Source organism: Dermacentor albipictus, chromosome 5 (assembly GCF_038994185.2).
Source record: "Dermacentor albipictus isolate Rhodes 1998 colony chromosome 5, USDA_Dalb.pri_finalv2, whole genome shotgun sequence".
Taxonomy (NCBI): domain Eukaryota; kingdom Metazoa; phylum Arthropoda; class Arachnida; order Ixodida; family Ixodidae; genus Dermacentor; species Dermacentor albipictus.
Window position 1 is genome coordinate 46,320,630 of NC_091825.1, and position 24,434 is coordinate 46,345,063.

The following is a 24,434-nucleotide window of genomic DNA, read 5'->3' on the forward strand; positions in this document are numbered from 1 at the left end:
GCTTTTGACTGCCGTGGTTGAAGCTCTGATCCAGAGAAGTGAAACCACAAAAAGGCCGGCCGTCGAACGTGAAACGCGAAGGCCTGCGGTGGTCCCTTATATACATGAGGTGACCCATCAACTTAAGAAAGTTGCTTGCAGGCATGGTGTTCCTTTGGCAATTCCTGCGCCAAACTAGCTTTCAAAGCTATGTTCCCGCACCTGCGGAGAGAGCAGAGGAGGATGCCAAATTTGGCATGGTGCCTCATATGTGTCGTGCGCTGTCGGCGTGGTTTATGGCATTCCACTCTCATGTGGTAAGACATACGTTGGCCAGACAGGGCGTTGCGTCAATGAGCGACTCAGGGAACATGCACAAAAAGTAAACAAAAGTGTAGATAAAGGAGCGCACCTGGTTGCGCATATAAACTCTTGCAGCAATTGTGAGGCGCGACTTGATCGGACAATAATTCTTCGAAAAAGCAAGAATGAACATGCGCGGCTTGCCTTAGGGGCCTATCACATAAAATGACAAGGAAATAATTGCATTAGTGACACATCTTTGTCCCTGCACCCATCAGAAATTGATTTCCTACGTTTGCGTATACGATAAGTTGGCAGATGTCAGTAATGTATTCTCTGCGCCTGCGCGGTTGTGCGGCCTAGGTATATATATGCATCGACGACAAAAAGAAAAAAATGAAGTTGTTAGTCAGTGCCAGTGTGTGTCGTGTCTTTCTTTTTGTGGCTCGTCTTAGGTGTTAGCGCTGTTACGTTTACTTCTCCAAGATTGTCTGCTCTTAAAGCGGCAGGTCATTGCGGCGTGCCAAAGCCGTCATGAGCGACTGCTTTTGTTGAGCTGTAGCGAGTACAATAACAGAGAACATGTTCGGTGCTTTGCTCATTGCCGCAACTGCCAGAGGCAGCACTGTCAGCCATGCAGATGCGGTGAGATAATGCATTCTTGATAGATACTCGAAGCTGCCGTCGGCACAGATGGGTCCAGGTGGTGCAGACGAGTGTGCTCCTGAAGGATAGAATCACGTTGACAGTCTATAAGCTGCACAGCGACTGCGACGTCGTGAATAATCGTAAACAGCCGGCCTACACAAAGCTTAAACAAAGCCGAAAATACTGTATACGAGAGAAGAAAATCTCCGTCGGGAATCTGTCTTATATCTCACCCTCACAGCCTGTGTTCAAATAGTAACTGCCAAATCATGCAAGCCTCCAGCGTTAATTCTGAGTTTAGGCAGGTAATGTCATGGGTCATGTTGGAAAGCAGATTCCCCACAGGCGTATACTGGCGAATGGGCGTCATCGAGAATAGCCGACTGGGTCGGGTGTGGCAAGCTCTTGGCGAAGAGGCCATGCGCGTCGCGCTGTGCATCGGCTCGCACATGCTGCTGAATGCTCGGCGAAACCGCTGACTACTGCGTGCCGTTGACCGAGACCCTTTTTCGCCCTGCAAGTCACGCACCTGATGCAGTTGGTGCTCCTCGAAGAAGAGGTGCAGAGGCACTGCTGCAGCGTGATCTTCCCTTCCGCGACATGCGCGAACCTGCTCGATTTCTATGATGACGTATTCCTGCGTGCTTGGCACTGTGTGTATCAAGATGGAACCGTCCGGACTGAGCACAAACGGCCGACTTAACACAATATGGCCGCGCAGTTGGTTCTGCTTGTGTGTGTGGCGTTTTATGCTTCACCACCGGGAATCGCTCCCACAGGATGGGGTGGACAGTATATAGTGACAAGTGTGGCTGGCTTGACCGCATGGGATATCGCAAGTTATGTCGCTTTTCCATATGCCAACTGTTATTCCCGTTCAGCGTTCACTGGTGAGTGTCTCTGCATGTGTACAAATTAAGACATCATGCATGGCGCTGCGGGGTAGGTGACCGAGGCACTGAGAGACGCGTTCGGCGCAGCCAATGACAGAAATGTTGTTATTCAACGCGCCTTTTTCCTGTAGCTTGCACCACTGTAAGCATACTACAGGTGAATGCACTCTAACAAAAGGGTGGAGGTTTTCCACGTGGGATTAATGTTTGAGAAAATCCTGGTCAGGTATCGCTGTCAAGTTATTTAAGACTAGAGTATGCCTCTGGCAAGCTTGCTTTGTCAAGCAACATGCAGACAAGTGGAAAAGTTCGGAGCTGGTGTAAACTTCATGGGAGTAATTAGACTAGTATTTTCGTGGGTGACTGGTGGGCTACGAAACTGATGTCTGTGAATAGGTAACAATGTCCTAATGTCGGTTAACGGAGCTAACATGTACCGACGGGGCCACACCGTCATGCACAGAACCTGTAGAATTCGATCCCCGTGCAATATTCAGCGGTAGTGCGCTTGCAGTCGGCGTACCTTCGGCGAATGCAAAGGTGTCGCGTCCGAAGTGCCTAGCTCGCCGGAACCATATTCGCAGTCGGCAATAACCTCCTATATAATGCCTAGTGCCGGTGGAGATCTCGACAGCCATGGCATAAATAAGTGTGAAATTGACTCTGCTCCTGCTGTAATGTGAAACCCCAAATTAAGCGTGACACGCGGACAGTATTGCTACACGTGTGTGGTATTGGATTGTTCGAACGAAGCGCGTGAGCGCCATCACTCGAGAAAAGAGCAGGAAGAACGAACTGGGCTCCCGCTGTGAATCTAACTGGTCAGCGCTGCAACCGCTGTTGTAAATATAACCAGTAAATAGTTGCTCTTCTTACTGACTCGTCCTTTACGTAACACTGTGGTGGAGGTGCGTCAACGAAAACGCGCTCACAGACGCTTTCGCTGTAGCCCTCTTTGTACTGTAGAAGCCGCCCACCTGTGAAGCGGGGCGACATTTTGTGCGCAGTCATGGGAATGTGAAAGGTAGAAAACTCGATATGACACATGGTTGCCTTCAGGACAACCGGAAAGAAAAAGGCAGGCTTGTCGCAAATGTAAATGCTTCGTGTGCACATATCAGCGTATGCCGTGAATTCCTTGAACTTTCTGAAGCTTTGCTGCCACATATTTCTGACATGGCGCTGCAGTTCGAGAACAAAGAACGCGTGTTGGTGAACGTTTTTGACTCAATTCTCTTAAGAAAGTTTCACACCCTAATGCGTCCGAATGAGATACAGACAGGGATCATTTGATGAGCATAACTGAAGAACATCTGCAATTTACGTTAGACAATACTTTTTTGCGATGTTTATAGCATGCAGCCTTGACATAATCAAGCCAGACGAAAGCGGAACCTATGGCCCTGTCCAGTTTCGTCATTATGTGCAGCCAAGTTTCTTGTAGACCAACCGTGACAAATTTTCGTTTGACTTTGACGTTCACGGTAAATCGCTTTTGTCTTTCTTTTTCGAAGTCACTCAGACTACATTTTAAAGACCCTGATAAGACTACCAGCTATTCGCTTTAAGCGTGCTATCGGGTCACTTGCCGTGGTGAAGCGCCCGCTATAGATGGTTGAAATTCTTGCTAAATGCGATGGTTTACCGAACCTAATGTTTATTCAATCCGTTTTGCTTAAGGTAAATCTTTTTACCGCTGAGAACTTGTAACATTCTGTCCAGGCCGCAAGTGCATTTACGCTGACTGTTACACAAGAGCGCCATATATGCGCATTTTTTATTCGCTTCCTGTACACCATAAATGAAGCACACGCTCTCTCCCACCATGGCACCCTGCATGATCGACTCAGAGATTGTGCGGAATCAAGTTTATGCAGTATGTCGCAATGACTGACTCATGGCAATACTGGAGTCCCTGCACACTGTTCTTTAACCAATTGCGTGTGGTTAACGCCATGTGATATAGCACTAACTGTACCAACTTAAGTTGACTTTAAAATGAATTTCTAGCACCTGATCAGTAGTGCTGACGTATACCCGCATACACGCCGTGGTTTATCAGTGGCTATGGCGTTGGGCTGCTGAGTGCGAGGTCGCTGGATCGAATCCCGGCCACGGCGGCCGCATTTCGATTAAGGCGAAACGCGAAAACATCCGTGCACTTATATTTAGGTGGTCGTTAAAGAACCCCAGGCGGTCGAAATTTCCGCAGTCCTCCACTACGGCGTGCCTCATAATCTGAAACTGGTTTTGGCACGTAAAACCCCATAACTTAATTTTCAATACCCGCAAGCTTCGACAAGTGGTGATAACTTCTGCCGCTTCTGAAGCTACACGAAAGGACGTAGGTTTCGCATGTCGAGGAAAAAAAAAAATACAAGGACCATCCGCTGACATGCGTATATTACGTTGCTGCAAAAAATCGCATTCATCAGGCATTTGTTAGTGAACAGGAGAAGGCGCGAACTTCCGATAGCTTCCCGAACGTCGGCAGGTTTCGCCTTGTCTATTTACCACAGAGGCGCGAGGACCCCGTCTGCCCAGCCACCTTTCGTCCTTTTGTTACTAATAATGGAATTGAGGACTTCATCCTGGCTTTGGCCAAATTTACTAATAATTAAGTCGGGAAGTTAATCCTGGCTATAGTAATCAGCGTGTTTCAGTGGCAAGTTACTGAATGGGAAAAACAAACTTACATTCTACTATACTGGCTCTCATTTTCGCTCAGGCACTCCACTGGTTGATAATCACTTTGTAGTCCTCCAATGTTGTCATCGCCTATCGTATCGCTTGCCTTACAAAACACCACCGTAATTAGCTGTCAAATGCAAAAGTTATTTTTCCAGCATCGACAAGTGCAAGCGAAAGAGAAAAGGAGCAGGCAGGTGTCATAACTATTGACTTGTGACCCACCGTGGTTGCTTAGCGGGTTTGGTGTTGCGCTGCTAAGCACGCGGTCGCGGGCTAAAATCCCGGGCCCCGCGACCGCATTTCGATTTAGGCGAAATGCAAAAACACCCGTGTACTTAGATTTAGGTGCGCGGTAAAGAACCCCCTGCAGGTGGTCAAAATCAATCCAGAGTCCGCCACTACGGTGTGCCCCACAATCATATCGCAGTTGTGGCATGTTAAGCCCCATAATTTAGTTTTAATTTTAATCCTTGACTTGTGTAGCACAATGAACCAGCCACTCGTTCGGTGTGCTTCATTCAACTTGTGCATTCGCCTTTCTTTCGCTGGCTTTGGTGCAGTGTGTATCAGCTGTAGCGGTGCCTCTCTCGGCCTTCCTCCTCCGTATGCAACAGCGGTCTAGGCCGCGAGGAATGTTATCCAGGTGAGCATGTAAGTTTCGGGGAGCAGTTGGCTCCCAAGAATCAGACGGGCCTGAGGTCATCTTTCGAGGAAAAAAACGTATTGCCCTCTACGCCTCGATCACGTGGCCAGCGCCATCTACCGCGCGCGACGCTCGCCTTTTGGGTGCCGACCCACCCTCCGTGTTTACGGGGCGCACTCTGACGCTCCTTTAATAGCGGCGGCGTTCAAAGTGGCGGCCCGCTCGAGGGAAAGTAAACATGCGCCAAGGGGACACCGGCGGCATGATGCGACACAGGAGGAGCGCAACGCCATCCGAGTTGCTTTGGGCGGTCGGGCCGAACCAGAGAGGGGGGAGGAAGGAGGGACATGTCGTGTGACTGCGACTAGCGCCGCCCCCTCTTTCTCTATGGGTCTCTCGCCCTCTCGCGAAACTGCCAATTAGGCTGCGGTACGTGCGTGCCCTTTGTGCGGTTACCGGGTGCCGCAGTCAAAACAGGCTACGAGTGGCGGCGCGCAGTTCCCAGCGACGAAGCACGCGAGCGATAACAGAGAAGTGGAACAACGCCATTGCCTTTATCTGACTCGCTCGCAGCGCCAACTCATTTACGTTATTTGCTTAGCGCGTAATGGTGGGGAAGTTCTTTGACCTTCGTGCGTTCGTAGAGCGTAGCTTAGGACCGGCAGAAAGCGTTAAATTGGCAGCCCTTTCTGATGCGCTTTTGCGTAGTGCCCCTTCAACTGGTTCACGATGGTTCAACTGCTTGGAGAAGCCTGTGCTCCATCTTCGGGGTTGCGCACACTTTAAATGTCGGAAAATTGCATCGCCAGCTGTGCTTCGAACTTCTTTTCTTTTTTTTTAAATTGTTTCGGCTGCAAAATTTCGGTTTCGCGTGCTCGGAAGTTGTCAGGCCACATGGGTCTATCCATAGAAACGTTCATTCGAGGCATACTTTTCCTGTTAGGTATCTTGCGGCAGCTGATTTTAAAGGACACTTCGATATCATAGCGGGACAGAATAGGGATCTCGGTTTCTTTAGAAGGTATCACTCCGAGCTCATCTGTTTTTGTTCACAGCTCCTTGAGCATTAAGATTAACTTCAGGCCAGAACCTTTGTACGCAAATGTGTTTCCTGGCTTGGCAGGATGTACGAAAGAATATGCTTGCGAACCATCGGTCGACATTACTGTAATATGCTGAGTCTTACAAATCTATGGTTTCGACAAGTTGGACATAAGTTAAAACAACTGCGAAACAGAGCTATCTTCTTTCATATGCTCAAGCGTCATCAATTGCGACATTGGGACAAAGCTACTGAGACAAGGACGGAACTCGCTCAGTTTCCTAATATGACTTATCAATAGGACAAAAACTCCAAAGCTGTTCAGCCACCACGTCTAGCCAACGTATTACGCCTTTCAGTGGCCTACCGTTGCATCTAGAAGAGTGTTTGTGAAAATATGTGCCATGAAGCACGGAAAGTCATTGGGAAGTTGAAGGAGCCTGGGGCTATAGGACTTTTATTAGAGGCGCCGTGGGAGAGCATTTTACGTAGGTACCTCTCGGGAAGCGTTTGCTACGAGCAACATATGTCAATTTTTGCGTTCCCCTGGACTACACCCCAAATAAGAAACAGCATTGATGACACTCCGATTTTTGGACACCCAATGTTTTAAATTAAACGTGACACTGGCATCCTCCTGCTAGATTCATGCTCGCCTCTCTTTTCCATTCGTTTTTCTTGTTTGTAGAGTTAACTGTATAAAAATCAGCCATACTGTTAGCATTACAACAAGAACTTCTATGTGTATTTTTCCCTGGAGTGATGCATCGTAGATTGACGCCTCATTGCCCTATGACACGCAGTTGTGCCAAAGTAAGGGTGTTATATAAATAACTAAAAAGATCGAAAAACGTGAGAGGGTCAAGGAGCATCAAAGCGTTCGAGTGCAGCTTGCACGGTGCAAACTGTATATAACGTCTGGGCAAAGATTCACACTGGCATTGTACTCCGGAATGTTTGACGAAAGCAGCAGCCAGCAAATCCTAAATCTGGAGGCCACATCCTAAAGGCCAAAGTTGCGTTTCGAGTACCGGCCGTTCTCACCAACTACGAGCATGGTGCATCTCGCTCAGAGCTGTTGCAAACGAGTCCGCTGAAACGCGGCTTGAAGTGACGACGAAATTCATCGTTCGAATACGGCACAAAGCGATGCCGGGGCAGTAGACGCGCCATATACGTGCTCTAAATGATGTCGGAATTTAGGGAGATGTACTTGGCCGCGAACGTTCGAGCGTGTCCATTTTCGTCCTTTCTCTAGATACGATGCTACGTTGAAGCATGGCGTTAACTCGAGATGCCCCAAGCGCGTGGCGTTCTTGGAGGAGGCGCGTGAAGCGCTCTCGGCTGCTCATACGCGCCCGCGCTGCGGGCGTCTTCGCCGAGACGGCACCCACGGCACACGCGGCCAGAGCGGGCGAGCCGCGTAGCGGGACCTCGCGTGGCTGCCGAGGAAAGGCGGCCGGCCCGGGGAGCGGCGCGCTGGCGTCGCCGGGGTGTGCGGAGCACCCAAGGCCGGTGGCGGCGGCGCACTTCAAAGGCGGCGGCGCCGATCAAAGGGAGCCGCCGCTCGCGCTTCAAAGGGGACCGCCGGCGACCGCGTGCACTCATCTCTTTGCTCGGCCGCCCGACGAGACAATGGGCCTAATGGAGTGGCCGCCGCTGCTGCCTGCAGCCGCACCTGCCGCGAACACCCCCCTCCCTCCCCCTCGCGACTGAGGAAGGAGCGGGAGGCTCGTACTCCTCACAATCCTCGAGACTTCGATATGGGTGGGAGGGGCGCTGAGGGGTGCCGAAGACGAGAGTGGCCCTTGGGTCTCCCACCACCCTAGGTGGCGCGGCAGGGATTCCTTCGCGCGTCGCACTGAAAACCACGCTGCCCGAGCCACTGCCTCACTGCAAGGGGAGTGCGTACACACACACACACACACACACACACACACACACACACACACACACACACACACACACACACACACACACACACACACACACACACACACACGCGCGCGCGCGCGCGCACACACGCACACACACACACTGGCCTTGCATTCACACATTACGAATTAGAGGCGAGAAGGAGAGAGACGCTTGCGGCAAGTCCGTTCGCGAAGACTAGTCTTTGGTGCGCCGGTTTGTCCCGCGGTCAAATGCGTTTACCAGCGGGCAGGTAGGCTGGGCGTTATACGCAGTGAACACTGCAGCCTCGCTTTCACGGCGTGCGTTTGAATGACAGGACAGTGGCGCTGGCTCGAAAGCTGTTGCGGTATGAGTGGTCTTTTAGGTTCAGGAACGTTCCCTGCTCATGCAGGTTCAGAATGTTGAGCTCTGTGCATGGACTCGTGCACACTCGTGATCAGCTTAGACATTTTGGTTTTGCAGCCTAATTTTGACACAAACTATTCGCCATCTTGGAGAGCGCTTACCACATTGCCGCTCCAATGCCTCTTCTTCAAGGCAGGGTTCTGCCGTAAGATAAACGCCAAGTACGCACTCTAAGCGTGTTTCTGTAACATTTAGTATCGTGTAGCTTGAAATGAGTACCTGCTAAAGTATTCTCGGAACATCACCACCTTCTCATTTCCGTAGACACACGTAAGGCGGTGCCTTTCCTGCAATATTCGCGTTTTTAACGCAGTCCCGTTCCCTTCTTTTCACATTTTTTTCTTTAGTAGCATTAATCCACCCCCCTCCCCATTTGGTATTTTGATCTCTTCTTATTTTACTTGCCAAAAATTTTTTCTACAGACAGACAGACAAAGCAGATTTTTTTCTTTGCAGTCCCAGATTCTCTGCCATATATCGTCAGAGAAAACAGACAAAAGACACGGAATCATTTTTCTCTATCATTGATTTCTTTCAACGTCATTGTCTGCGTTTCCCCACTGCCGAAGCGTGCGATGAAAGGGACATCACGCGGAATGGGAGAAGGAGGTGTGGGGGAGGGGGCAGCGCGGCACCTTTATGCATTGTCTGTGTGGCACTCATTTCCACAGCGTGTCACTTTACCACTTGGCGTCATCTTTACGTTTCCTTTTGTCGCAACATCTACACAAACGCGCCCGCGCAAGCAGGCTTGCCCTGATACATTCAAAGGGTACACTGACGTTCTCCAATTCAGTTCCTATACTTCGTGCAACTCTCGCACGTGCTCTCGTTAAACGCGTTGAGCTTCGGCATTGCGGGACGACTGTACTGCCAAGCCATCCCTGTCCTTTGGACGCTTACAGTTGCAGGACAGTGTTCGGGTGCCATCCCTTCTAGTGCACCCTCACTGCACGAGATCTGCTCTGCTTTCATGCTCAGTTTGGCGAAAGTGCCGCCAGTGTATTCATTAGTGTCAGTTTGTTCAATGGAGTTCTAACAAACATTTTTAGCCTCTGGAGCGTGTGCTCCTCAGTTGTTCGGTATGGACAGGTGTATCTCTGACCGAGCATTAATGGAAGGAATCGCAGATAACGTACTTCAGTGCGGGTTTAAAGAGCGCGTGCGCGTTTTAAAGGACGCACGGGCGAACCGTTTCGAACCGCAGCACCTCGAGAGACTGACATCGACGTGATGCGTTGTGTGACTTTTAGGCTCATGCTCCTAAGGAACTTTTGGCGAAGTCCACAGAAGTCACCAATCGGAATGCTTATGTGGAGCACGATGGAAAAAAAAAGGCTACTCTTCGGCCGCAATGCCCGGCTGCTAATTTCGGAATCCATGATCTCTCGCGAATGCCGTCAGAAAGCGATTAGCTAGGGTTTGCGTCTTCAACGGACCACCATGACGGGGCGTCGGCGGGGAGTACAACTGCTTTCCCTGAAATCAAGGGAACGTCGCCGTAGCCACTGTAGCTTTTAATTCGTGTTCCCGTGTGGGGACTTCATATCGTACGCAACGGCGGGCCCAAGAACCGGGAGATGCACTCGCACCTGGTCGCCTGATTTTACAGTGGCTCTTTAGCTGCAAAAACTCAATGTAGTACTAAGGTGCATGGAATATGAAGGCTTCAGGGCATACAGCGTTTCGGAGATAGGCCCGTTCAACTTAAGCGTAGCGAATTCGCGACGCTTCACGAAATAACAAGGAAACCTAGTTACATATGGCTTTGTCGCTGCCAGCAGCACCGTCTCTTTCTATCTCGCTGGACTGCAGTGCACCAGTGTGGATGTGGTTGGCTGTATGCATGAAAGAATGCTTAGCTCCTTCAACCTTCGGCTGACAAATAAGACTCTCTGTTGTAAAACAAATGCTTTATTTTTCCCCCTCTTCACCATTGCCGCTATACTATACTATCCGCAATATAGCGGCGAATCCGATTCCCAGCAGACCACCAGTCTGACATCGCGAAGATGACGAAGACACTCACAATTCAGGCAGTGTCTATAAACAAAGTATAGGTTGTTTATACCATGTCCGTCGCTATCAGATGGTTTCAGCATTTTGCAGCTGAGCTAGTACAGTCATTCGCATCCTTATATATTTTTGTCTCTTGATGAGCGGCTTTGAGGCCACGTGACTATAGGTGGCTATCATCGCTGTCCTACGCACAGCTAGCTACGTCTTTCGACGCTCGTTTTGAGTCAAAGCTGAAACTGATGACGATTAGCAATGATATCACGAAAATTAACCGCCAAGTTGCAAATTTTCGGTCTCCTTCCGTGAGAGTACTGATCAAAGCAAAAAAAGACGAAAGAAGAAGAGAAACAAAATGCCTTTGCTTATAGAACATTAACAATGCGCTGATTAATTTTCAATGAGCTCAAAGTATGTGTTGAAATCGCCGATCCTTCAACGGCGACATCTTGTCGGCAAACAGAAGTAGCAACGTGTATCGACCGGTTCCAGAAGGTAGCACAATTGCACAATTGGGCAATGTCAAGATCTGTAACTAACCAGGTGCATGCCCATAAATTGCTTCAGCTAATTTTAATTGCAAATGGCTGGGTAAAAACTTTGCCCCACGCGTCGCTTTACCGTGCTCATCATCTTTTATGGGAGATTGATATGTAGCTCGACGAGTCTTGGAAATCTCGCTAATTTGTCTTAATCGGCCGCTGGCTGTCAAGCCACACGATTTCTTAACAGTGATGTTGAACCGAAGCTTCATGCGGGCTCTCTCTATTTCTGGTCCAGATATTCCTGTTGGAATCGTAATGCTTTGCAGCGAATAATTGGCAATCGGGAGAAACAGTGAAACTAACCTACATTGCGTTCTAGACAGATGTCTGCACCCCTGTACGACTGCGCGCTGTAGTCGAATGCATTTCACTAGCCAGCACTAGCTAGCACTAGCCATGGCTAGTGCTGTTTCATTTTTTTTTTGACAAATTTCAATTTTATCTGCCAACTGCGCGCGTCAAACGCGTCTAATTGGCTGAGAACATCACTGTGAACAGGCGCATCTTAAAGTAATGAAAGACAATAGTACTACTGCTTTCACATTCCACTATTCAAGCACAATGCATCGTTCTGACGGGGCTCAGTAGCTCAGCTGTACAGCATACTACTCGGCTTGCGGACGTCACGATGGGAAGGGAAAACACTCGGAAAGTGTCTGTGGGTCGTGCTCTTTTTCGCTTCTTTATCTTGTGCTGAAAGAAATGTTCATAGTGGTATGTTCTAAAAGCTGACCCTCTGGGACAGAACCCCATGCTTCTTGTATATTGCATCTGAGAACCCAGCCAACTCTCTTATACTTCGCCGGATACACATACACGGGATAATACACCAGATGGTGTAGTATCGTCTGTTGCTGAGTTTTCGATGAGTGAAGTTTTTGTAATCACTCGCTTGTCCGAATGCGGTTCGGTGACCGTGGAAAGCCCGCACGCTTCTGTGCAATAGTGTTTCGGACCAGCTGTAAAACCGTGCGCACACTAGCAACAAGATGCGCAGCATCCTTCATCAACACTGCAACGTGGCGGCACGCGAGTGCTACACTCCAGACAGTCCAAGTTTGATTGCGCTAGAAAACTCCAGTGCACTGCCGTCCATGCCAAGAGCCCATCGATTCTTGCCCCTGGCTCTTGCTTGGAGCTTTTGCCAACGCAAGCGCAAGCGAGTAGCGTGCGCAGCGTCCGGCATGTCACGTGCTGAGATCTCCCTCCGCGTATTCGGTGACGAGTAAAGATGCAAAAAGTAAAGCAGGCGCCTCGAGTGGTGAATGAAGAGCAAAAACTCGGTGGAATGCGGTGAGCCTTACGCGATCTCCTCCCATAGCTACTGCCGTTTTCGTGCGGCTCCTCAGTGCTGGCTTTCTTCACGGGCAGTAAATCACCCTAAATCGGCAATGATCTGACTCTGCGGGGCGCGGAAGGACGTGCTTCTTTTTTATTCTCTTTTTTTCCTCGCCCTCCTTGCCCACACCAACTTTGCCACCCCTCCACCGCGCAGCATATCCCGTTTCTGCCCACCTTCAACGAGCATTCCCCTTCCCCCGCCATCTCTCAAAACTGCTCCACAAGTAAGCGGGGATGTTGCGGGTGGGAGAGGGCGAAGGCGGTGAGCTGCTTCGAAGCCGCGCTGCGCTCGTGCCGTGCCTGGGCGGCACTTTTGCGAGCTGACGCGATGCGGCAGCGAGAGCGGAAGGGCGCGCGATTCCGATCTGGCGCTGCTTGGCCATCGGAGACGAGAACTGGGCGAACGCGGCAAAGCTTGAGAGAGGGCGGCGGACGGACAGTGCGCCCTGTTTGCGCGGCGGCTCGTTTGACTCAGGGCGCCGGCCGAAGGCCATAGATCTTGCGAGTCGCCTTAACGACAGGCCTCGCTACATCCAGGAATGCGAATCCCTTCTTGCGATGCCCCCCCCCCCTCCCCCTCTGTTCCTCCCCACCCCTCCGCCATCTTCACCTACCCGCCTCTTTCGGTCTGCCACGATGTGCGGCCTGCAACTCTTGTGTAATGCGTGTATGGCACAACAAGTGAATACATAAACAAGTAAAACAGAATGAGATGGACTGTTAGGGATGCTCTTCTTGCCGCTTCGGCAAATCAGGGGTCCTGCAGCTGGCGGCTTTTCTTATGCGCGTGGCTTTTAACGCGATAGCGTTAAGGAGCTCGTGTCGCAGAAAAGCCGGTGTCGTCGGCGTCGGCGGCGTTGACCGTGAGCGATAAATCACGGCAGGCGCTTCATAAATAAAAAGCAACTTCCAAGATTCGCCCGGTGGGAATCGAACCCAGGTCTCCGGAGTGTGAGACGGAGACGCTACCACTCAGCCACGAGTTCGATGCTTCCAAGCGGTGCAAACGCGCCTCTAGTGAATGCGGTGTTGCCTTCGAAACGAGCCGTGGAAAGTTATACTGCGGTGTATATCGGTAATTATGAACATGTAACGTACAGAAGTCACAATTACACGAGTTGCGAAGTGCGTTTCCGCTGCATTTCTTCTGCGCTTTCCGCACACGGAGAGCCATCTTGCGGCAAACACAGAAGACCCCCTCCTCTCAATGTACGGCGCTGCCCCGACAGGAGGCGCGCCGCGCGCGCATTGGGACCGCTGCCAGGCGCGTCGCGGGACTCCCTCTCCCCTGACGACGCTTCGCCGTGCTGCCGGTTTAGATTACTATCTATCTCTCTGCCCGTGCCGATCACGACGTTTGGCGGCTGGCGGCTGACGGCTGGCGTAGATCGTTTCCCCTCCGAGACACCGAGTTCTTTGGTTCGTTTCTTTCGCTCAGGCGCACGTTTCGTTGCCGCGGCGAACGCTGCGTTGCTCGACGCTCACCGCGTGATAGGTGGGCGCTAAGTCCGATGCGGGGCGCATCGTAAGTGATCGCTGTGCCGTAGCGCATTGTCTTATACCCCTTGGCGGGTCGACGGGAACGCTGTCGCGTCCCACTCTTGAAGGCGAAGCTTAAGCGTCCTCCAATTTTTTTTCTGCGGCTGTCTTCGAAGATCCTAATCCGTCACGATGGTATATACTGACCAGTGCGTCATGATCGCGCATATGTCAGGCTCTGCGGACTCGTGAAGCTCTGCACTGTGCCCCGTTCGCGAACCGCGCACGTGCGGGCAAGTGCTACATGTTGCCGCACCATCGAATGACTGCGCGCTATATAATGCCGTAGTGCAGCTTAGGGCGCCGAAAATTGTAACTTTATTTTAGTCCAGAGAAACAAGGGTCCGAGGGCACAAGCCCCCAGGCTAAGTCGGTGGTTCCGCCCACGTAGGCACCGGTAGGCCAAACAAAGGCTTTCCCGATGTCGTGAGCTCTCCGGACGGCCAGGAGTTGATCTTGGAGGACTTCGCTGGATTTGCGCTGACTCCAGTCCTCCTCACTGTTGAGATCCGAAGCCCTTTGGTTGGGGCACAGCCAGAACATAAGATCAGAGACACGGAGTGTGTCCACAACTTTTACATTCCGCGGGAAAATCCTGGTCAGTTTTGTTAAGCACAAAAGGTGTGGGATAAGATTTAGTTTGAATCATTCTTAATGTGACTGCCTGAGATCGGTTGAGCTTCTGATGGGGGGGGGGGGGGGGGAGGGGAGGAAAAAACCTCCTGCCGTCCCTATAGTGTAAGGTGATCTCGTGAAAAGTAGTAAGTGGCTCTTTGTAGGAGCCGCAGTCATCCTGGAGCAGTTCCTGATCTGATGCGCGGCTTGTGAGATCTCGCACAGAAGAGTGAGCTTGCTCGTTAGGATTGCAGCCATTGAGGCTGACCGAGTGGCCCTGATGAGCCGGAAACCAGACTAGGTGTGAGCTATCCAGTTGGTCGTAATTATGAGTATTAATACTGTTTATAAGTAACTTGTGTGCTTCCACTGAGACGAAGCCGGCTGAGTAATTCCTAATAGCTGTACGGGAATCGGAGAAAATCGTGGAGCCTCTCCTCGTTGTAATTGCAAGTGCTATGCTTGCTTCTTCGGCGGCATGAATGGAGCTCGTTCTTAGTGACGCCGCGCTTATTAATTTACCGCTCTCATCGACCACGGCAATAGCGTAGCGGTTTCCCGATCCATAATTAGTTGCATCGACAAAAAGAGCTGAGCTGTGTTGTTGGTGCAGTTTACCAAGAATGCATTTGGCCCTGGCGTCCCTTCTGCCCTTGTTGTGGACAAGATGAATATTTCTAGGTATGGGGTCTACAACTAATTGTGTCTCCACCTCCTTGGACATTTTGAACTTAGAGACGTCTCCTCCTCGAGGCAGTATTCCGACTTCATCTAGAATTTTACACCCTGGCTTAGTGTTGGAGAGTCTTGCAATTTGTGACATCGAATGTGCCTCAATGAGCTCATCTATAGTGTTATGAAGTCCTAACTTGTTGAGGAGTTCGGTACTCGTTCCGTGCGGGAGTCCCAGAGCCCTTTTGAGTCCGGAGCGTATAAGTGCGCTTAGCTTAGCCTTCTCTCCTTTCCCCCAGTTCAGGTATGATGCAGTGTACGTCACATGACTGATAAAAAATGGCTGTGGCTTAGGTAAGGTTAAGCCCAGGATGCGAAGCATACTAGCCTTTATTTTAGTTGTTGAACCACTGTTTAGCCTGGTGAACTGCTGTTGCTTGGCTATATTTGGTTCGGCTAGACGAAGAAACAACTCATGCATTACTTCTTCGCCTTCAAGAGTGGAACGCGACAGCGTTCCCGTCGACCCGCCAAGGGGTGTAAGACAATGGGCTACAGGGCAGCGACTACGCGCCCCGCATTGGACGCGGTGAGCGTCGAGCAAAGCAGCGTTCGGCGCGGCAACGAAATGTGCGCCTGAGCAAGAGACGCACGCCTTAGAAACAGCGCGTTTCTAAGGCAACACCGCATTCACTAGAGGCGCTTTTGTACCGCTTTGAAGCGTTGTACTCGTGGCTCAGTGGTAGCGTCTCCGTCCCACACTCCGGAGACCCTGGTTCGATTCCCACCCAGCCCGTCTTGCAAGAGTTGAGCCAAAGCCACTTCTCCTCTGTCGTGACGTCACGGTGTCACGTGATTTCATGGTCACCGCCGCGCCTGAGGAGCTGGGTTGAGCCCTCGTAATATGCTTCGCATAAAAATGCATGATATGCTCTGATGAAATTGTCCTCCTTGAGGCCTGCATATCGATTTGGGACCCTGCCTAGGAGCTTTAAAGTACTGTTGGCCTGACCTGTGAGACGGTTCAGGACCGTAGCGTTACAGCTCCTTGCGTCAATGAGAAGACCCAGAATTTTAATTTTCTTTACTCTGGGTATGACCCGTCCTGTGCTGTCTGTGATTTTAATTGGCAGAGTTTCTAAAGGCGCAAGGTTTCTAACACCTTGTCTTCCCTGTCTAAAGGGCAGCAGCTCGGATTTACTAGGTGATAGCCTGAGTCCGGTGCCCTTAAGGAAGGATTCTGTGGTGTCTACCGCTGCCTGTAGTGTCTGCTCTAGTGCTGCGAGTGACCCCCTTGGGACCCACACTGTGAAACGGCTGTGAGAATTTTTTCTTCCGCATATATAACAATTTGCTAAAGTTTCGCACTTGCACGGGTTGCTCGAAATTCGTGTTCTTTTGGTGCAATGAGCGTGCAAGCTCTCTAGCAAGACAAAATATTGAGATCACATGACCACTGAACGATGCTACAATTGTGTTCTGCCAGCGCGCGTGCTCAACGCGAGTGGGCCAGCCTTTGAAACTGCTGACTTTGCTTCCACGTTGACCTCGCCTCTGCAGTAAAACCGCATAGATAACTAATGACGTGTTTTCATTTTATTTCGATAGACTTCTGTCGAAATAAAGTGCTCGAAAAGTAATGTGACAGCCCGCCGGAACACCTTCGCAACAACGTTGCCTTCCTAGCTCAATAACTTGTCAAATTGCAGACGGACGCAGCTGGAACAGATCTCCTGTAGATGATGTGCTAAAGGCTTTTCTTTTTCTTTTTGGTGGACAAGCAGCAAAGTGATAATACAGCTATCAAAAAACTTCCTAGTAGTCTACGGGCGCCACTACCGTGGAATCTCAGAATCGAGAGCGCTACTGTTCCGACATGGTGCCTTGTAAAATTAGTTCCACGTTCGTCCTAAGTCGATTTTTTATATCTATAAATCTATGTATATAATGACGGTTTGATGCGCCTTGCTCACTCATATTCACTTGACCGCTTTCTTTCGCAGGTACTACATCCGGAAAAGGCCTGGAAATCGGCGTTGGATTCTCTTCCTCGAAGGTATTTTGAAAAGCTTGCTTTCTTTAACATTCGCATGGCATTGTGATCTACGCTTGTTACAGCAAGCTGAAACTGGGGATATCATGTCCTTTAATTATTTTCAGCATGCGGGCCATTACGGCTCACTTATAGTCACTGATCTTTTAACGAGAATAATCTTTTGCCTCGTACCAAATACTTTGCCTTTGGCCAGTACGTACTGTTGTGACAGGGGGTCTGAAGATGTCGAATCTAGTTTCATCGTGGAGGAGTATAAGTGAACGTGGGGATGGTCCCGATATCCAGCACGTTTTACGAACAAGTTTACATTTACAAATTTACCAGAAAATGCAATGTAGTGCAGAAAAAAATGGCTGTGGCTTAGGTAAGGTTAAGCCCAGGATGCGAAGCATACTAGCCTTTATTTTAGTTGTTGAACCACTTTTTAGCCTGGTGAACTGCTGTTGCTTGGCTATATTTGGTTCGGATAGACGAAGAAACAACTCATGCGTTACTCTGCTTCGCCTTCAAGAGTGGAATGCGACAGCGTTCCCGTCGACCCGCCAAGGGGTGTAAAACAATGAGCTACGGCGCAGCGACTACGCGCCCCGCATTGGACGCGGTGAGCGTCGAGCAACGCAGCGTTCGGCGCGGCAACGAAATGTGCGCCTGAGCAAGCGACGCACGCCTGAGCCTTAGAAACAGCTCGTTTCTAAGGCAACACCGCATTCACTAGAGGCGCTTTTGTACCGCTTTGAAACATCGTACTCGTGGCTCAGTGGTAGCGTCTCCGTCTCACACTCCGGAGACCCTGGTTCGATTCCCACCCAGCCCATCTTGCAAGAGTTGAGCCAAAGCCACTTCTCCTCTGTCGTGACGTCACGGTGTCACGTGGTATTGAAGGCGACACCGCCGCCCCTGAGGAGCTGGGTTGAGCTCTCGTAATATGCTTCGCATAAAAGTTTATGAAGAAGTTGTAGCAGCCGATCACTCCAGGTGTCCGTCGCTTTTTTTATGCCCTCGTGGTCATTGATCAGTCATTTCCACCAATCCGGCGTCAGGAGACTGATGACATCAGGCCCCACCAACCCGGAGGTCTGTTGCCCTTTCCCTCCCAAGGGCGCCTTTTCGGAAACGCACGCACATCACGAGGCACAAACGGGGAAAGTGGGATCGTACACTGACTCCGCTTGTCCGCTGACTCCGCTCGTGCACTGACGCCGTCGCCGCAGTGGACATGCCAATTTGGACGGCTGACAAGTGATCGCCGTATTCTTGCACTATTTGCCAAAGCCTCTCCTGACCGAGGTGCTCCCGTTCTGGCTATAAATAATCCGTTTTGAGAACCATTTTGACGAGGCCGTCGGCCCGTTCCCCACAATCACGCTAGCCGTGACCGGAGGTCGTCGCGGGGTGAACGGCCGATCACAACAGTACTGATACAGCAGTGTTGGTAGGGGCCTTCTGTGGCCGTGCAACAAGAACCCATGTTCGAATGAGAAATCAGGACGGCGCTGTCGAATCGCTTGACGGAAGCTTTTTAGCACGTCCCTGCGAGTTTTGGTTTATGTCCTTCAGCTGCCAAAAGCCTACAGTATAACAAAAATTCTACCAACATTTTCTTTGTTTATGATGGCGTTAGGTTCAATTGTTTGGAGGGAGGAGAACCAAGAAACCACCATTCAACTGTATATCACTTCGTTTAAAGTCATACGTAGTACCAAGCTTCGTCTTCATCAGAGATGCTTACTATAAATGTCGGAATACTTTTGGCACTTTCCAAAAGTTCAGCAGCAATTGTTTGTCTGGTTTATTTTTGTTCGTATGCCAGTGGGCGAGGGACGACTTTTGTATTCAGCTTTCGTTTCCCTAAATCGTTGCTTGAGATCTAGTGAGACTGTGAACTTTCAGATCTTCTGATATACGCACAGTAGCGCAGTGATTTTCGGGCAATAGCGGCCCTAAGTTCCACATTTGCAGTGGTATGTCAAGTTAGAAGCCGGCCAACTGCAGGATCGTCTTGTACCGAATCTCTGCCCTACCAAATCTTTTTTTGTCGTTCACATGCACAACTTCTAGATAGTGTTCAGTCACCATAAACCTCCAGAGCCATGTTCGATGTCTCACTAAAAGTTTTCCTACAGATTACGGCAGAACTTTTATTCTCTGCACGGGGTCTGTGTTTATGACGTCGCTCGTGTTGTCCAATGAAATGCGCCGACAGACCTAATAGTGGTTTGCTAAACAAGCCCTGTGATTTTACATAGTGACCCTTCCAAGGAAATGAGTCATTCGAAAGCATACGAAGCAATAGAACACCACCAATTCTTTCAGTTTAAATATCTTAGAAAAGGAATTAACAGTCGTCGGTCTCGGAACGTTTCTGACAAAATTTATACCTGCTCCACGAGATCAGCAGTGTCTAGCTATTGAGAGGGCGGTGATGGTGATACCCGCCGGCAACTATCGCGTCTACCGCTTCCCGCAGATCGTGGGATTTGTGTGGATATATATATATATATATATATATATATATATATATATATATATATATATATATATATATATATATATATATATATATATATATATATATATATATATATATATATATATATATATATATATATATATATATTTCATGTAATCTCTTGTCATGTCGCCGTATCATTGAATGCATTACAACTGCAAACTCCGTCCTTTCTTCTGGCACAGGCGCCGCACATTCACATTCAACTGCACAGAAGTGCTAAATGCTTCATAAATATATCTTGCATTTCAACGACGAGGGCCGTTATAACTTGTAAGTGCGCCTGTGCTTAATGTGTCATATGAGCTATCGCAAGTTCTAGGCAAATACCAAATCTTGGATACACGGTCCATACCGCGTTTGCTAGCGAAATGCTCAGCGTCATCCCCATGGGTCTATATTGTTTATTTGCCCGTCTTCTTTATTTGGTCCTGCCCCTGTGCCTAATTGGTCGATTGTGATCGTAAGCACGAGGTCGCCGCTTCGAGTGCCGGCCGTGGAGGCACCATTTTAACGAGGGTTGAATGCGAAACCGTTCGTGTTCCGTTGTTCTTGTGCTCAATTAAGAACATCACGGGGTCGAAATGAATGAACAACACTCTACTCTAGCGCCTCCATAGGTCAGGTATTTCTCTCAGACTTTAAACGGGAATGATTTAATTACTGACAAATTCATGTTAAAGAACAATCTAATATTGTTATTTTAGTCCATGGACACTTAGAGCGTCTTGGTTCAATGTTCGTGCAGGGGGCTGGCACTGCTACGACGATAAAAGCTGCGCGGGCCGCTGGATGCGCACCCGCCAACTCATGTCATCTCTACAGTGGCCAGATAGCCGCCAGGGTAAGCCGCAGTTCTTGACATCATGCGGAAATATGTTTGTTTTTTTTGCATTAGCTTCTAACCTAGTTCCTGCCTAGTTTTGAGAAGGAAGCAACCATTGGCGTCCACACGAATCTCATTAATCGAGGAACATGTCAATAAACTAGGCGCTCCGTGCTACGACCACATCCTGGATTCGTACTAATTAATTTAGGTCAGTATTGCGCTACAGCTATACCAGTTAAAGTATGGAAGATCCCGGCCACGGCTGCCGCATTTCGATGGGAGTGAAATGCGAAAACAACCGTGTACTTATGTCTAGGCGCACGTTAACGAACTCCGGGCGGTCCAAATTTCCGGAGTCCCCCACTACGGCATGCCCCATAATCAGATCCTGGTTATGGTGCGTAAAACTCTATAAGATAAAGTATGAAAGCGTCCAACTCAAGAGATCAGATAGAATTCGCTTGACTTTCAAAAGTGATCAACACGAATAAAGTGAGGGATATTAGAAATTATAACATGGGAAACATTGAGGAAGCCGTAAAAAAATGGACGCAGCATGACATCAGTGATATGAAAACTTGGCGTCCGCGCGATGGCTTAGCGGCTTTGGTGTTGCGCTGCCAAGCATGAGGTCGCGGGATCGAATCCCGGCCGCGGTGACCGCGTTTAGATCGGGGCGAGATGGAAGAAAGCCCGTGTCCTGTGCATTCGGGTTACGGTAAATATGATCGAAATGAATCTGGAGTCCCAGACTACGGCGTGCCTCATGATGAAATCGTGGTTATAGCACGCAGAACCCTAGAATTCAATTCAAGAAAACTTGGCACAGCACAAGGCAAGATATATGCACTGGAAGATAAGCAGGGTAATGTCATCAGCAATTTGGATGACATGGTAAAAGCAGCAGAATAATTCTATACTGACCTGTAAGCAGCAGGGAAAGATGGAATAGCGGTCGATTTAATCAAAGGTAGCGGAGGTATGCAGGAAAAAATTGCAGCCCTTTATACACGTTGCCTGATGACTTCAAGTGTACGACAGAGCTCGAAAAATGCCAAAATTATACTGATTCATCAAAAGAAAGACGTTAAAAAAATGATGAAATATAGGCCCATTAGCTTGCTTTCAGTATTGTGTGAAATATTCACCAATATAATTTCCAATAGAATCAGGGTGACACTTGACGTCAATCAACCAAGAGAACACGTTGGCTTCAGGAAGGGATGCTCTAAAATGAATTACATCCACGTTTTGAATCAGATTGTCGAGAAATCTGTGGAGTACAATCAACCTTCGTAAATGGCTTTTATAGATTATGAATTGGCATTTGATTTAGTTGAGATGCCAGCAGTCATAGAGGCATCAAAGAATCAAGGAGTACATGAGGCATTCGTGAATATCTTGGGGAATAGTATCTACGAAGATTCAACTGATATATTGGCTCCCCATAAGAATAGTAGAAAGTTTCCTATCAAGAAAGGGGACAGACAAGGAGACATAATCTCTCCAATGTTTTTCGCTGCATGCTTGGAAGAAATATTCAAGCTATTAGACTGGGAAGGTTTAGGACGAGGATCGACGGCTAATATCTCAGCAACCTTTGATTTGCTGATGAGATTAGCCTGTTCAGTAACGGTGGAGACGAATTCAAAAGATTAAGGACCTTAACCGAGAAAGTGTGAGTTGGGGTTAAAGATAAGGCACAATCGTCTGGCAAGCGAACAGGATCAGGATTCAAGATCGCCAGTCTGACTCTAGAGTTTGTACAGGAGTATGTGTATATAGGTCGTTTACTCACCGCGGACCCTGATCCATACGAAGCAAACATGCAGAAGAATAAAAATGAGTTGTAATGCATAAGGCCATCATTATCAAATCTTGACTGGTAGCTTACCACTGGCATTGAAAAGAAAAGTGTACAACCGTTGAATTATACCAGTTCTAACATATGGGGCAGAAACCATGAGGTTAACAATGGAGTTCGAGAACAAGTTAAGGGCCGTGCTAAGAGCCATGGGACGAAAATCGTTAGGCGTTGTGTTGAAAGACAAGAAGCGCATGCGGTGGATCAGAGAGCACACGAGGATAGTCAATATTCTAGTTCACATTAAGAGAAAAAATTGGAGCGGGGCAGGCCATGCAGTGCGTAGGGTGGATAACCGTTAGACCATTAGAGGTACAGAATGGGTGCCAAGAGAAGGGACGCGCAGTCTAGGACGGCAAAAAGCAAGGTGAGGTGATGAAATTGGGAAATTTGCATGCTCAAGTCGGAATCAACTAGCGCAAGATATGGGTAATTTGACATGGGAGGGAGATGTATTCGTCCTGCAGTGCACATAAATATAGGCTTAGGGTCACGACGATGATCCCAGTTAAAGAGAAGAGAAGGAACGTGCTTTTGTTGTTTAAACAGAGCTCAATGTTGATCTTGTCTTGGGTCGGAATTGTTACTGCGAGTCTTTGGCAACTACCTCCAAAGTACTAAAAACATGACAGCTGCAGGCATTAAGAGGTGAAATTATTGAACGTCAAAGCACCCAGAGAACCTACTAAAAATAAATAATAATATGATCAGCAATAATCATTATTGAAACGTGTACAGCTTACAAGCATCTCTAGCAGTAGTTGTCGATGTGTAATCGGTTACGTGCTTCTTATCCCTATAACGCAGAAACGCTTCTTATGTTAAGTAAATGATGGTGAGGGACACGTAAACGTTGGGCCGCCCATGGCTAGCTGTTAGAACGACTTCGGGACAAGAAAAAGAAACATTGACTAGTGAGACAGTACGAGAACACATCGTGACTATTGGATCACGGTTCTGCTTTCCGATTATCATTGGCGGTCCACTTGATGATAATTGTGTCTGAAACTTTCCTCGGGAGTAATGTTAACAGATCAAACTAGAAGCTATAACCATCAGTGTGACTGGCCACGATGCTCTAGGATTGGATGCGTGAGGTTATGTACGTGCCAAGGGGCTTTGTTGTCTAGTGGTTGAACTCTCGGATACCTAGGCAATGTCGTTGTCATTTGCCTTTTTTTTGTTATCGTGTAAAGCACTACCCTGAAACCGGAGTCGTTCGAATAGCACCGCTCAGTAGAACAATTGGCAAATAGAAGAAACCCAGCGGGAAACACATAAACAAGACGGAGAAGACGACGGAACAGGCACTAGAACAGTGCCCTTCCGTAACAGCAACCTTCTAAATTATGCGCGTGGTTACGAGAGTACAGCCGCTGCTCTACTCTTGATTTTGGAGCCTGGTCAAGAAGTGGCGTTGGCAATACATTTGACAGGAAGACAGAGTAAATTGACGGCAGAAGAACAGATTCCTTCGGTTTAAGCAACTCTAGTGATACCCTCATTTATCAGAACCACGGCCGCTGGATGAGGAAAAAGAAATTTGCTACCTTCCGCTTCAGACGAGCTGCAAAAGGGGTGAGCGCGACCATGGCCTCCGAGATTGTTGCGCACTCGCATCTTTGGCCCCGGCCGTCTTATGCAGTGCGCTCCCCAGCAAAAAACGCACTGCGGTGCGTGCCCTGTCACCCCTGGATGGCGCTGAGAGCTGAGGGCTTCGACGCATGCCGTGACGGCTGTAGAAAGTAGACCACAACTCGCCGTTTTCAGTAAACGCGGCAGACCATATTTTCTTTTTTTTTTAACCAGTGGCCATGATGAGGACAAAAGAAAAGTATGTCGTCCCAGGCACCGCGGACGTTTTGATGCCAATTGCGACGTTATAACTGATAAGGCAAGCTACTGTTTAACAACAGAAGCTTGCGTA

General features: G+C 49.0%; 1 protein-coding gene across 4 annotated transcripts in view; it reads left to right on the plus strand.

The window, feature by feature from the left end:
- Notum (palmitoleoyl-protein carboxylesterase notum) overlaps window positions 1–24,434 on the plus strand; it is an 85,040-nt gene that overhangs the window by 16,834 nt on the left and 43,772 nt on the right. For 2 of the 4 annotated variants that reach the window (XM_070538361.1, XM_070538362.1), the window contains exons 3-4: window positions 17,253–17,305; window positions 20,563–20,658. In XM_070538361.1, the coding sequence (XP_070394462.1) occupies window positions 17,253–17,305; window positions 20,563–20,658 (149 nt within the window). Of the gene's footprint in view, window positions 1–1,690; window positions 1,821–5,074; window positions 5,158–17,252; window positions 17,306–20,562; window positions 20,659–24,434 lie in introns of those variants that run through there. The other 2 variants (XM_070538363.1, XM_070538364.1) reach the window with 2 other exon arrangements.